General features: G+C 34.3%; 1 protein-coding gene across 5 annotated transcripts in view; it reads left to right on the forward strand.

Moving 5' to 3' along the window:
- Positions 1-2,777: 2,777 nt before the first annotated feature.
- Positions 2,778-16,142, forward strand: part of LOC110029666 (THO complex subunit 6) — a 58,238-nt gene continuing 44,873 nt past the window's right edge. For all 5 annotated transcript variants that reach the window (XM_020732076.1, XM_020732084.1, XM_020732066.1 and 2 more), the window contains exons 1-5: positions 2,778-3,046; positions 4,827-4,858; positions 4,974-5,084; positions 11,861-11,937; positions 13,731-13,776. In XM_020732076.1, coding sequence (XP_020587735.1) covers positions 2,816-3,046; positions 4,827-4,858; positions 4,974-5,084; positions 11,861-11,937; positions 13,731-13,776 — 497 coding nt within the window. In that variant the 5' untranslated portion in view covers positions 2,778-2,815. The remainder of the gene's footprint in view (positions 3,047-4,826; positions 4,859-4,973; positions 5,085-11,860; positions 11,938-13,730; positions 13,777-16,142) is intronic.

The raw sequence follows: 16,142 nt of genomic DNA on the forward strand, positions 1-16,142 counted from the left end.
TTCTCTTGCATGTCAGGCATCCCATGAAAAGGGAGAGAATGATGCTCTTTAAACATGGGAGTGGTCGCTGGTCACAATGGGTGATTCAACTTCCATTTGCTTCCTTAGAAAGTTCATATTCGAAGGTGATTTCTTCAATTTTTAAAACTTTGGGGTGACCTAACACGAATTGCACTCTTTTGCTGATATGTGGCTATTTGTGAGTTCCAAAAGCTTGACGAACATCTTTGGTTCCAAGCCTAATACATAGTAGAAAAGATTTTTTTTTAAGACCTTGAGAAAGGGAGGTGGGAGAGACAGTAGATTCTAAGCTTCACACTTCCAGGATTTCCTTCTATAAGTGAGTAACAAAATCATACAAAGACTCTCAATGCTCCTGACAAAGTTGCAACCGTACCTTCAAATGCATGTGGGCTTATGTGCATCTACAAACTGTGTTATAAATATCATATTGAACTCTACAAAAGAGCTAATCAGTCATAATTACAAATTGTTGAACCATTAGAGGGTTTTCTTCTTCATTGTATTGAAGAAAAGACGACACTTCAATGTATCCTTGCTTCTCACCAAAAAAACAATAATATCGAAGGAGGTGATGTGGTTAGAAGGCTCCAATCTTCCTTGATAGGATTCTAAGGATGAATTCTTGAATCACTCAAGAGCTTAAGCTTCAACGATCTCCTTGGAAAAGGCATCTTCCGGTTGAAAAGGTTGTGATATCTCGATAAGCTTCCATCTACCATAATTTGATAGGGCTAAACCCATGCTATAGTGATGGTATGAAACATCACTCTGGGTCAACGAAGGGGCTCTCTAGCAATGGTGGTAGGTTCCCTCATTTGACGCGTGGGGGATGCCAATAAATGTGGCAGAGCTATTGCTTGAACGAGCATCTCTCTTATAATTTCCATCATCTGCACTTTGAGCTCATGGATTTGCTTTCTCCAAGTTGCTTGCAACTTCTCAATGGCTAAGTTTTTCTTTTTGTGTTACTTTTTTTTATTTTCTGTGGCACGATTCACACTTATTGTGCATTTTTAGGGTATTGAACTTATATTTGTCCTTGAATCATGCCTAAGGAATAGAGCATTGGGAGGGAGGGAGGGAGGGAGGCTGAGACACAGAGTTAAGGTAAAAATGAGTAGGATGGGGGAGATCATAAAGGATTTTTTTCTTGGCTCATGTAAGCATAGAACGAAAATCTACAATCCCGGGGTTCAAATCGTAAGATCCGAGATTCTGGTTTATATTTAATACCGTCTATTTATAAGGGTTGATTTTCATAAAATAATATATTTAAACATACATCAATTACAGACCCATACACATGTATGACTGTCTTATTGGTAATATTCCCATTAAATTGGGGTCTTTGAGATATCTTCTCCTGGTTGGTTTATCTGGTAAACGGGAAGATTCTCAATCTCCGGTGCTTCTCGTGCCCAGCCTCTCTTGCTTCACCTCCTACTTTGCCTCTTGTAGTTAGTCAATCAACATTTGACCCATTAACTTTTTGGCTCATTCAATATAACTTTATAATATTTTGAGCCAACCTCTTCATTGTCCTCTTTCGTACCTTCATACTCGATTGGCTTGTACTGGAGGAAGAGCTGAGTGTTACTCAGACTAAGTGATATTCGACTTCATTGATCCAAGTAATCAATTTTGGTTGTACAAATAGCTTATATGTGTGTGTGTGCATCAAAATTTGCGCCGCGTACTTAGATTAGCTGGTCGGGCATCTGCTTGTCACTTGTAAGTCCCCTCTGGTTTGGGGTTCGATTTCCCCAGTGGAGGGTGTGGTACTCGAATTGTTGGGCACATTAGGGATGGTCGAGACTCGTATAATAGCCTCAGATCATTCCTTTAAATCATCCCATCACAAAGCGACTCGTGGAGTATGTAATAAAGCCTTCTTATCAAGTGGTAATCCATGTTTCACATGACAATATCCCACTTTTAAAAATTTAGATGTTTCTTAATAAATGGTTCACCTTTTATATTTAAAGTGTAAAAAAAAAATAATTCTCCTGAAATATATATATTTTAGATATTTTCTAGTAAAAATATAAGTATTCCATTTGCTCTCGAAATACAAACTTTCTCTACCCTCTAGTGATATTAATACAAAGAGCAAAATGGTAGATAATTTTCAACTATTTTTATGAGTTCGTTTTAGTCCTAAATTTCAAAAAATTTTAAAAATATTTATCATCTAATATAAGCTAGAGCTTTTAAAAATATTTAAGCTCTAATTTAAGGGATTATGATACTATTTTAATTATACAAATTTTAATAATAAGATCTTGGTTTTGAAAAGCGAATGGGACTGACTGGTTGGATCGGTTCAACCATGAACCAGTTATTCAACTGGTTTGATCTAAGCTCAGAACCATTTATGCATAAACTTAAAATTAAATTGGGGTTGAGCTGAAAAACTGATAAATCGTTTTGATTTTTAAAGAACTGATTGATTCAAATATTATTTAACTTTAGTCATTTTATTTTGATGAGATGAACATAAATAAAATATTTAAATTAAGAAAAATAAAATATCATGTGTTAGATTTTTTAGAATATTTTTTGAAATATTCTAAATTATTATCTTAAATTAGAACATTAATTGTTGAATTGGTAAAAAATGATATTAATATATCATAATTATATTATTTCAATTATATTAATTAAATTTAATTATTTATTATATCATTTGCTTCAACTTTGTTCGACCCTAATTGAAAATTTAGTTCTTTCAGTTCCGGTTACCGCTCTTACCGATCTTCCCGAGACACGGCGGAGGACCGACACTTCGATAATGGAGGTCGGAAGAAACACTGGCGGACGGGGTGGAGGAGATGCGAGGCAGTGGGACGAAGAAAGCTACCGGCGTAGCATTCTTATCGAGAGGGAGCTTAGCTCTCGCATTGTCTTCAGGACCGCTTTTGCTCCCTCCGTAAACCCTAATCCTGAAATCGTACTCGTGGCAGCTAGCGATGGATCTCTGTCAGCCTATTCAATCGCGTCCTGCATCGCTTCCTGTCCACGGGTAAGAGTTATTTCTGTACTCTTGATTGCTCATTGCCTTCAACTGCAATTGCTTGTTTGCCGTGGTTGAGTTACAATGACGGGCGAAATGCTTTCTCTACTTTAATTCTAAGGTATCGATTTTGAGATATCAACAAAGAGAGGATGTTAATGCTAAACGTAACTGAGCTGTTTGGCTACAATTAGAGGTTAACTCGGGAGTAGTATTTAGAGGCTGGTTGGGTAGAAGTAGAGGCTAGCTTAGGATTTTGTAGATGTTTTGGTAATTTAAGATTAATAAATCTTGAAGGATTGAAATGTGAAATTTTTCTTTGCATGACAACTGTTAAGTTTTGTTATATGTTCATTAATTATTTGAATATTTGTCACAGATAAAAAAATATGAAGGGAAAAATTCTCATGGGGTGTTTGGTAGCGCCTATTAACAGTATTTATGGCCGGCTTTACGAAATCCACTCACATAATAAGTGAGCAAGTTTCGCGGGTTTATGAAATTTTGGATTTCTGATCTTAATTTTGCCAGCCCAGCGAAGGAGCGTATTTATCATATTGAAGATGTTAATCCTGAATAACCATTAACAGGCTAAAACGGAATTTATCTAAAAATATGGATTTAAATCCCTTAAAATTTAATTTGACAGAATTTAACATGCTTAAATCCTACCTAAGTTAGGATGCCAGACAATCTATTCTTATATCATGGAAAGTAGTATTTACTAAACTTCAGCATTAAATTTTGAAAATTGTTGGGTATGACAACTTGTAAGGCATAAAAAATATGGCTTACCATTTGGCTTTTTGTATTCAAGATTTAATTGAATAGAAAAACCTAAAACGGATAGGGAAACTGATGTGATGCATAAACTTTACAGAAAAATAAGAAAAAAAGCACATCACTCAACATATAAAGCATCAAAATTTGTTTTGGATAAGACATGGATCACATGATGATAGCAGTTGCAATAAATTTATTTTCATTAGTATGATCAAGGGATGGAGACTGGAATTATTTCTAAAGAAACTTAATCATTAAAACAATGTCAGAAATCTATAGGCTCCATTTATCAGCATAATTTCTCTTGTTTTCCTGCAAATGCAGCTATCTATTGTCATTCTCCTTAAATCAGCAAAAACTTAAATTAAATAACTCCCTCCTCTAATCTCTTATAGTTATAGCCCCAAACAACAAAAAGTGCTTGATAAGCATCCATCGTGGCCAAAAGTCTGAGCCAGGTCTTCAACCGTTTGTGTGTGGCGGAGGACTATACAACTCATAAGAGAGAAGCCTTCAGTAGTTAAATTACATTGGTTCCTGGCTCCAGTGAGATTCATTAAATCTGAAAATTAATTTGAAATGGGATGAAAACGGGATTACATGGCATAATAAGATTTAAAACGAAAAGAATAATTTGATAAGACTTATGCTAATTCCTAATTAAATCCTGCTTAAAACTTGATATCAAATAACACCATATTTTTTATAAGCTGTGCAGCATTTCCAATTTTAAACTAATTTTTAATTTTTGTTCCTTATTTAGTGATCGTTCTCGTAATAATATTATTTGGTTGAGGGTGCAATAATAGACCTCTGCTATATAATTTGTATAGCTATCTTCCATATTGGGAGATCTGGACTTGGGTAAGTTTGCAATTGCATTTTTGTATACCAATGGGTATGTGCAGTTGAACCAGTAATATTTTGGACAGCTGAAAATTGTTTTTATAGAAGCATAATATAAAAGTTTATAGAAAATAGTTACAAAATTTCATTTTTATTGCAGCCTATGCTTTGTAGCAAGGAGACCGATCAAAAGTAAGTTTTGAAGTTTTGATGAATCTTTCTTAAGATGTGTGAACATGTTTTCTATTAGAACAAATATATGAGTTTTTTTTCTTCATTATAATGATATATATTAAGCAAATGTCAGGGTTGCACCTGTAGTTTTGTCGGCTGGTCCACTTTGCTCCATTCAGGCACACAAAGGCCCAACATATGACTTGAAGTTAGATGGAAATGACGAGGACGCTCTACTCCTGAGGTTATATCATTCTAAACATATTTCTTCCTCTAATTAGCTGCATCATACCCTTTTAGGTAATGTAATTGCATTAAAGTTTAGGGGCATGTACATAGATACAACTCAATTCCTGTGTATTTACATATTAATACCTAAACTTTATTTTCTTACATTTATAAGACCCAAATCTTTCATATCACATAAAAAATACCACTATTTTACATTTTAAAAAGTTAAAGATACCTTTTCATGTATAGGTACGGTGGCATATATGTTAAAATTGAAGTTTAGGTGTTAGATATGTAAATACATAGGAATTGAACGATACAATGTAAATTTCCCTGAAGTTTATAGATACGTATCTGAATTTGAAAAGATGTTTCTCTCCGATGTTTACTGGCCCACGGATTTCAAATGGTCTGAACTTGGTAGAGAGCCTGAGCAGCAAATGGTGGATTACAATTGAAGTTAGTGTTATTGGCTAGTTAACTTTGTTTATCTTGTTAATTTTAATTTATCCGTTTATCTTGATTATAAGCTATAGCTATCAGGGTAAAAAATCAATTATGTTTTTTTTACTTATTTGTCTTAGAGGGGCCTAGTTTGATGCTTTTCTAATTGAATTCAACACTTTACTGTTCTTTCCTACAACCCAGATCTGCCTCAGGTTATAGGGGTAAAATATATTGCAGAAATAGATCAAATCTATTGTTTTTTGAGCATAGGTTTAGCATGAATCTTGATGCGAGCCTGCTTTTCTTCTTCTCGTTGTTATTTCATTCAGATTAACAAATAACCTTAGTCAGGACACTTCATCAGGCCTTCTTAAAATGAGGTAGGCATTCTTATGCGAGGTACGGTCCACACTGCCAGATGATATTTCTTGCGTTATTGCTCGAGCTTGAGAAAGAGGTTACTTGCCTGTTTTACAGGAAATCATATGCAAAATTGAAGGGAGTTAAAACATCAAACTTTTATTCAAGGCTCTATGCTTTTTTCTAGAAGATTTGTAATATTATGATGATAGTGATATAAAATGGAAATGTGTCTTCTTGAGAGTGGAGCTTTATGTTGGAGCTGCATAAAGTTTTTCCAGAAAAAAAACAATTTGCTTATATGGAAAAGTCTCTCCAACCTTTTCTATATGCATAAACACTTGACGTGTAGAAAAGTTTTTTATTTTGATTGGGAGAGCTTCAGACTCTAGAAGTTCTTCTCGATTTGAATTCATATTAGGTTTATGCAACCCTGCTATTTTTTTTTTATGTTTCCTATATCCTTCTAAATTACCCATAGAAAATGTCTATATGGCCACATGTGCTATTTAAAATGTATTAGATTTTGGATAGGAGAATTATTGCCTTAAAATATTTATCCCTTTTTATAAATTTACATGCTTTCAATATCGAGTGCACATAAATGTTAAGCGTCAGCAGCCTGAATGAAGATTCTTAATTTAACGCTTGGTTTTTTAATGTATAATGAGACGTATCATTGAATAAATGAACTATTTTCTATAGGTTTTCTTAGCATGCATTGTCACCCTCCTCGCCCCTTTATATTCGTGGTTTTACTGTGGCTAAATACAATACCAATAAGTTAATTATATATTTAATTTTATATTGTTATTATTTTTCTTGTAGCCATTATTGGATTTACTGATGTCTAGAATTACCAGCGTTGAGCCATATGTTTTTTTATAAATTCGTAGTTGGTTTCTTGATGACATAGATGAATAGAAGTACTGAAAGTAAGGAAAGGATGAATGCTATGTGGGCTGTATTGGGAGGAAAGAGAAGTGTTCATTATATAAGAATAGTTTTTTGAAAAAAAAACGAATGGAAAACTGTTTGATCGTCTGTTCCCGCCTTGATTAATTTCAAGTCTCCGGTAGGTCGTGATAAAAGTGGTATAGGAGTCAATATTTAGAATTAATTAATACAATATCAATGAAAGAGCCAATAGGATAATTAAAAAAATAAAATAAAATAGAAAATTTAAGTTAACATTAATTAAATGATTATTTTAATTCAGGAAAATGGATGCACCCAAGAATTTAGAAGAGAGGGAAGTCCGATAAGAAATGAAAAAGTACCATATGCTATAAATTTGAGCACGAATGCTTTGACCCAGATGATTGCGCAATGAAAGTTGATTAAGGAGGATCACAACTTGGTGGGAGTGATATAGTTGCTGTGGATAAGTATTTAAAAACATTTCAAGATCCACGTCCATCTTTGTTCAATTGAATTGAAGGTTCGATTGAAGTGAATAACTGGCTGATAAGGGTAAAAAAAATACTAGACAACTTGACATTATGATAAATTGAGAAACTGAAAACTGGTGGCGTGTGCAGTGTCAGGACAGACAAGGGGATATACCCAACTTGATTGTAAGTTGAGAAGATTTTATGGAGTTTTTCAAAGAATGGTCTCTACCCATATCTATTTCAAGACAGATGCAAGACAAATTCATCAAGTTGGTGCAATGAGAGAAGACTTTTATGCATTATGAATCAGAGTTCACTACATTATTGAGGTATGCATCATAGTTGATAGCTACCGCAGAAGATAAATACTACTAATTCCTTTTTGGATTAATTGATTCAATATGAAATTCATGAGTGCCTTTGAGGATTAATGATTATTTAGTGTTAGTGGAGCAGACTAGACGGGTAGAGATTGATTTTCAGGTTATTTAGAAGCATAAGGAGACACACAAGAGAAAGAGTATTGATGAATGAAAACATGTGGGTTAATCAAAGGGATTAAATTGGAAGAAGCCCAACTTTAGTTCTGATAGATTTAATGGCTATATTTCTCGAAGTACTAGAGTTACTTGCGCCAAATGTGAAACCATCATAAATTTAAATGTTTGATGGGCTCTCATACATGTTACTGGTGATTTTAACTTGGTTACATAGCTAAATATTGTCATTCACTTGGCCAAAAAATCTCAGCAAAACATGAACCTATTGGAGCTCCTTCACATAGAGAATGATCAAGTCTACAACTTCAGCTCCTACTTAAGTTCATCCAAGTCAACTTGTTTGTCCTCGAGTTGATTCGCTTAATAGTAGAGAGCCTAATGAACTCACTGTTGATGTTGATGCTATTAAGGATTGATGAGTGTTATGTTTTATTGCATGTTATAAGTGTGCCATTCTAGAGCTTTTCTTTATCAGAGGATGTTTGTTGTTGTTGTTGTTGTTGTTGTTATGTTACCTTGCTTTAGGTTTGATGTTACCTTATTTCAGTTGATGGGAGAAGTTAATTGAGTTATCTTGTAGTAGACCATTGTTTTATTGCATTCATGTTTTATCTTGTTGAGTGAAATGTAAATTTCTTCATGAAAATTTATGGATAATATATGTTTTATCTAATTAATGAGAAGCAATTTGTGATATATTAATTAATTTGATGACAACATTTTTATGAGGGGAGATTGTAATAATCGTGTAAGAAAATAAAACTAAATTGATATCTGTGTCGTTCAAATGAGATGCGATGCTTGCGGGAATCAAAATGATGAATTTTTTCTCTCGTTTCATTCTACCGAATACACGCAGGAAGCACATGGATTTAGAGAAAGGGAGAAGAAGTGGGAAGCAATGACGTCGTGAGGAAGCCAAACTCTAATCAAGTATTTCGAGCGGCGATAGCCTAGCAACCGAGTCACGTGTGAATAGAGGAAGAGGAAGAGGAATAAGAGGAAGGAAGAAGGACCTTGGTTTCAAGCGGGAGGAGACATCGAACAGGCTAGCCCTCGATGAGGGCGACGACGATAGCGATCAAAACCAAAGGAGGTGACGCAGTCGAGCAAGTGAAGAAGACGAAGCAACTTTTGTGGTCTCCAAGCGGGAGCGATTGTGGCTGAAGGAAGAAGGGAGGAAAAGAGGTCCCTTGCTTGCAAGAAGACCAAACTGAAGCCGTTGTGTGCTTTTCTGGCGTTTGTAAGGAGGATGTTGCATTCGCACTTGAGCGAAGGAGAAGAAAACCTGCGTGAGAGGAGGGAGGAAGTGAGGGAAATGAGCAGCTTCTTCTGGAGGGAGCCGAACCAGAGGGAAGGATCACCTTCCTTGACCAAGTTGAATCGACGGAGACGATGGGGGGATTTGTGTGCGTGAGCAAGGAAGATTGTACCATGCCTTTAAAAAAATGGGCTAGTATTTTTTAAGTGAGATTATATATATAATAAATATATATATATATATATATATATAAATGTATGATGTTAAATTAAATTATATTTAAGATAGTAATAAAGAATTATGTTAATTAATAACAGGAATTCTAGCAAGAAGGCTTGTGGTGAAGGTTCATGTTGGAAAGAGACAAATCAAGCCATTTAATGAATGTTAAGGTAAGACTCTATGAATTTTATCCTTTAATAATATAAATTATTCTTTACAAATTAATTTCAATGTTTTAGTCTGGACAAGCAATTGAATTAAAGAATCAATGAGATCAAGATCAGATTGTGCAAAAGAAGAAGAGATAATGAGGTAAGAGTAGTGTTTGTTTGGCAATCATTTATAGTCAATTTAACTATAAATTGCTACATTTCTATGATAGAATATCATGAAACATAACCAAGTGAGAAAATTATAAGTTGTGACAAAGAGGATTAAAGGACTTGGAATAATCATTTCTTAAGGTGAAATTAAGGTGAGTACTCGTACTCTTAAGTCATAGTATAATTTTTTTTATCTCTTATAAGTCAATCGTATGAATTGTAATTGATGCTTGATTAATGCATTATGATTCGTCTATTCTTGAATTTTTTTAGCCATTTCAATAGTTTTATGCATTCTTGCATTTAATATTACATATTTAATGACATGAAAATGTGAATGTTATGGACTTATAAAGTGATTGTTTGTGCATGCTTGACTAAGTTGGAGTTTATCCATTTATGGTACTGGCAGAGGAACGCTAAGAGCTTGTTTGAAATCAATTTTATCTTTCATTATTTTATTTTATTTTATTTTTAAAAACCATATTTGTTTTGTGGAATTTTTACATGTTTTTGTTTTTTATTTCTGAAAAAAAAATTTAACATGTTTTTGAAAGCACTCAAAACAACATTTCGATGTTTTTGAGTATTTTCAAAAGTAATCATATCTTACTCAAACATATTAAATATGTTTTGTTTCAAATCAAAACATAAAAAAATAAAATAAAGATAAAAAATAGAAAACAAAAAATAAAAGTGATCCCAAATGGCCCCTAAGATACCAATGTATCTAAATAGAAAATGATCTTGAAATTGATGTACTTTCATAGGTATAAGTTTAAACGGTGCTTCTGTGATGATTGTGTACAAATTAAAAATATATTGATATATAAACGATAAAGTAAGACACAATTAATGTTTAGAATCATCTTGAATGATCATATTAGATAGTGTAAAGCTTCAGATGCTATTAGATTGATTTACATAAAGTTTTATTATAGTTTAGGAGTTTGAGCATTCACCGACTATGATTACCTCACTATTGTTTTAAACTAACATTTCATGTTATTTCTTTGAGTAAAAGATGAACAATAAAATATATAATGTTTATAACACTCACGTTAACAAAAAATAAGATAAATTTAATTGTATTAATTTAATTTACCTTCTTTAATGGCTCTTCATTTCAATTGAATTATAAATTTTTAGTTATAGGAAATTTAATTTCCAACGTATGACTGTTTGTTCTCGTCTTGGTTAATTTCAAGCCTCAGGCTAGATCGTGATAGGTGAAATTGAGACAATCATCTTTCTTGCTTTGGAGCCAAGGGAGTGCCTTCATCCTGGGAGCATTGGCAGCAACCTCTGTCAAGCTTCAAAAGTGAAAATATAGAGTCTAGCTGTTTCAAGGTTTTGAGAAACTTTCTAGTTAATTGGCTTTTTTTTTCCCTCCTGGATCAAGCTCTTTTAATTTTTTCTCGGCCTTTTCTCTCGATGTCAAATAATCTTATTTTGGTTGTTATGATGAGGGGATGAAGAAAATTAGGTGTAGGTTGTGATAGAATTTTTTTTAAAACTTCAAGGATGAATAAAACCAATTAGTCTCATGTCAATGTGGTCTTATGAACATCTGAACTAAATAATAATTACTAGAAAATACTAATCATTTCATCCTGTCAAAAAAATCGATTACAAAGTCTGTACTGAATCAAAGACTCAACCGACGTATGTATTGACTATTGATAAAATTTAACCTTGATCATCTTATATGAATGGGAACAAAATATGATTAGATACATTAAAGTATAGTCCAAACTCAAACAACATAATTCTAACAAACTGTAAATAACTTACTGCTATAGTGCGATGCTTCACATTGCCAAAATCTGTGCTATAGATTCAAAAAGTAAAACAAACGTTCGAAAATATACATTATTATATTTTGTTTTCAGTTATCTTTTCTATTATTACTTTTATATTTGCATTCACATGTTTTTTACTTTCTTATATTTAACTACTATTCAAAGATTTTCCAAGTATCACAGTATGGGCAATAATGCTACTTAGAGTTTGGTTAATGTTGTTCTTAGAGCCTTTCACATTTGAGTTGGTTTTTCAGTTGAAACAATTTTATTGGCCACTAGCTGTATGGTTTGTCTCTTGCTTTATAGTTTGAGTCCTTTATTTTTGTATTATTTCTGGTTTCCTATTTTTAGATGCTTAGCACAGAGCATTTTAAAGCATGTGCGCCTGGATTGTAATATGGATTTGTAATTCAAAAACAAGCTTTTGATGCAGCTTGTCGTGTAGCTTTCTTTCTTTCTCACCACCATTTTGTGCAGTTGTGGTGATGATGGCTACATTAGGGTTTGGAAGTGGGCAGAAGTTCATATGGCTGCAGTTCAGGGGTCACATAAAGGTGACTTGACCAAGTACAAATATTTTACTACTGTACCTAACATTTATAACAGTGGAGCTTCATTAGTATGTAGCCGCAGACTAAAGTTAAGCTAATTTATGTTTTAGTACTTTTCTTTACCTACTAGGCTGCACCTACCAGAAAATAACTGATGTAAGTTGTACACTTTTCTATAACATCATACTGAACACTATACACTTTCTCCAACATATGGTGTCATTGGTTCAAAAATGCATTCTGCTGGACTTAAAACTACTTTAACAACGCCATACTTACAAACCATCATCGCAGTGCCATACTTCAATCATTCAGCTTAGAAATTATTGGCCTTTTACAGCCCAAAATTCATGTCCATTAACATCATTGGCTTAATTTTGGTTTTATAAAGTTTACCTTTGAGCTTTCTTGCTATTCTCTTACTGTAGAAAGCTCCTGATGTACCTGTCCATCTCAAACATTCAGCTCTAACTTTATTTATTTTTTTTGTTCATATAATATATATCTTTATTTTTCACTATAAAAAATCAATAAAAAATTTCACACCTATGCTGTTTCCTGCGAGCACCGTCTCACATGATCGTGCTAGGTGCTAACTGGGATCTCCCGATCTAGGCAAACCAAGGGCCAATTGGCCCATCTGAGGCATGAGATTGCGGACCACTCAATGGGATGCCACTCATTTGTTACTATAGTATTATATATGTTGTTCCTAGGTTAGTTTTGCATATATTTTTGTTCAGGATAGCCGTCAGCTTCTAGTGTTTCTCTACTAGGGTTGTATTTGAAGGCAAGAAAGTGCTTCGGTTGTCGCTAGTCTGAGGTCGTGACCGTCTTCCAAAGATCAAATGGCGCTTCGACCATAGTTCGATTCTGCGGGGACAATTATCCTCAATTTTCCTTCTCCATCAACCTTGCTTTCGCCTCCACCCACACTGTATTTATTGCCGCCACCGGAAAACATCCCCTTTACTGATTTTCCAGCAACCCGCAATTCCCTTCCGCCTCCTTTTCCCTCCCCTTACCTTTCCAGCCTTCCTCACCATTCTTCCCAGACTATCTCACAGCCACCTAACATGATGTTCAGCTGCCAGAATACCCTACAACTCCTACCTCCCCTTGCTGCCGCCACCTTCCTACCTCCCTTCCGGCTTCCCCGTTGCTGTCAGTCGTAGGTCAGCCTTCCCCTAGCTGCTGTTCGTCCACTCAACCTCTCATTACCTCTCAAGTTTCCCCCTTCCTCAAATCACAACCACCACCTTTGAACCTCACCTTAGTGGGGTATCTGTGTTTGTGTTTTTTCTATATCAACTGATTGTTTGTGACTGTCGATTTGAATTTCAACAATAATATCATTGTTCCATCGTTGTTTGGGTTAACACCGGTATCACTATGTATCATCTTCTTATAATATTTAATGACAGCTGCCTGCAAAATACCACTAAAATTACATATCGTGTACTTAATTTTTATTCTATTAATTGTAAGGAGTCTATTTTTTAAACATTTTATCCATTGTTTTAATTTCTCAAGTTTATAGATGTTTCCTTTTCTAGATAATTGGTTTTAGAATGGGATGATTTTATTTTCACAGATTTTGTGCACAACAAAAATTTTGAAAAATTCTTGAACTTACAAACAAACAAATGAGCTCTATGATCATTTGTAAAAAATTGTTAACTTACAAACAAACAATCCATTGTTTCAATGTTTGTTTTGTTTTGTAATTAATTTGTCCTTTGATACTTGCTTTAGGGCATGCTTTTTTAGTTTATGATATAAAATTCATTTTGCAGGTGAAAAGTTGCGGCCAATACTGGAGTTAGTGAACCCTCAAAAGGAGTAAGTTTTCTTAGTAAGGTTAAGGTAGACTAATTCTTAGCTTGTCTAATTTGATATTCTTAATAATCATTGCCACACTGCTCATTTGTTTCCATATACGTTCTTTGTAATTTAGAAATGTTCGTTATGTTAGTATACTCGAGAATCAACATTGGAACATGTGTCTCATAAAAACTAATGTTGAGCGTGTAAGAAAAATTTGTTTTCTTGTTTTATGTTCTTGCATGTTTCTATACCAGCCTCTTGCCTGTTGTTTTGTCCTATCATTCTCTAGACTTGGATTTCAACTTAATTTTTTGAACATGCATTGCATTTACTGCCAGCATCTCTTAGCTCTATCTCAAGAGCCTGTAAACTTTTTGGCTGGTTCCTTTCTGACGTTGCTTTGTTCAAGAAGGTCATGTTATGTCGAGCTAGAAGTCTATATCCTGAAAGCAAAAATGCTTTTTCTTTATTTGTCTTTGGATTTTGAGATGTGAATTTGAATTTTGAATTGTAGTTAAGTTGATAATTAATTAGTCTTTATTTAACTTATAGTATACTTTTACACATACTTATGATGGGTTGACATAATAGGTATTATGGATGTGACTCGTGAGATTCTCTATTAACAATTAGTTTTTGCTAGTTGTGCCTTAATGCACTTTTTGTAGGGATTTTTAGTTTTATTACTGTTGAAGCTAGCTTTCTTTTTATTGAAATCTTATTCAGAACCAAAAGTTTCTATTTTCTCATATATAATGTTTGAGCTATATAAACAACCTTTGGCTTGATAATTTTTTTTTTTCTAGCTATGCAAAGCATTTTTTTTCTTCTAGGATTTTAATCCTTATTCAATCACGTGGTTTGAAGTTTCGACTTTGAAAATTCACTTTGCTCTATTAGGAGAGTTTGTGATTTTAGGTCAAATTTGTAAAAGGCAGATTAGATTTTAATAAGACACGACCCACAAATTTTGCCTTTATTTTGTCAATACTTCATGATTTTATTATAAGTTTCTGATAGACACAAGCCCTCATTGTTATTTATTCTTTCCAATGATGAGTGAAAACATCTGATCAAAGCTAATTATTAGATGCCAAGTGCTTAGAGTATAGTAGTAGCAATTTTGGCTTTAAATTAAGGAAATTTACGACCATTAACTTAGAGTGGATGATGAGAAAGTGACAATAAATTTGATAAATATCCCATGGCTCTATTGTCCCTAACTTCATGAATTGTGATCTAGTTAAAGGAAGCAAGCAACTTAACCTAACAGAAGAATCTTCATAAGCAGCTTTGGGTTGTCATTTTAAGTTAATTTTATAGACTTGGGATGTATATATGTCTAAGGGGACAATTTTAAGTTAATATTAGTTAACAAAAAGCTTCATGCTCTGTCAAGTGTATAATTCAACACTTGGGAATTTTAGCAATTGGAAAATACATAGGCTACTTCTTGAGTTTTGGTTGAACTCACTAAAGAGATAAGTAGCTTCACAAGCAAGTCAAAATGGAGGCAATTTGAGCATATGTATGTTTTGACCTCATTTTCAATGAGGTCTTAGTCTCCTACTCTTAGAACCCAAGATTTAGCTTTAGGAGTTCCTTATTGACCATCCTAGCAAACTAGTAACAGAGCCCACCTCTCCTAGAACTTCGAGCCACATGTTGACTCATTTTTGTGCAGATCTCACATGAGTAGTTCCTAGTACTAGACTCTTAGTTGCAAGGGCTAAGGACTAACATGTAGAAGACCTGAAAATGAGTTTTCATAGGATCAGAAGTCCTTAGGTGAACCATTTGTGACTTGAACACTCGCGAGTGCCGCAATTTACACACTCACTGCATCACGCACGATGTTGACTTGAATTGACATGACTGTCAACAAACTTGTTCGAACGACCCCGAATGACGAAACTGACCTCGTAAGCGCATTCGTAACGTCGACTTTAGCTAAAACTGACACCTATATTGGTATGATTTCATGCGCGAGCAATCAACACAAAATCGATGCACGTTTTTTTTTATTAGCGGGCGCTGGCCCGGGCTCAACTCAAGTTCATCTCGGGTTTGATTCGGGCTGAACAAGGTTAAACATTTTTTGAATTTCAAAAGAAAGTTTGCCCTATCTTACTTTAATCAAGGGTTAAGAGCCTTCCATTTCCATTTGAGTTTCTCAATCAACGGAATTTATTTAATTCCCAGCGTAACGTTTCTCTAAGGAGGGGCGCGATACAAAAATCCCTTTTCCCCGTCACTTCGAATCATTCTTACCTGCCTCGTCTCTCTGAATCGAAGTTCCGCTCGCCTCCTCCTCACGTAGAACCATCGCCTGCTTCGGCTTACCCCCGCTCGGGTCACCATCTCTCGGTCGAAGGCCGGAT

This window comes from Phalaenopsis equestris, unplaced genomic scaffold (genome assembly GCF_001263595.1).
Source record: "Phalaenopsis equestris unplaced genomic scaffold, ASM126359v1 Scaffold000002, whole genome shotgun sequence".
Lineage (NCBI taxonomy): Eukaryota > Viridiplantae > Streptophyta > Magnoliopsida > Asparagales > Orchidaceae > Phalaenopsis > Phalaenopsis equestris.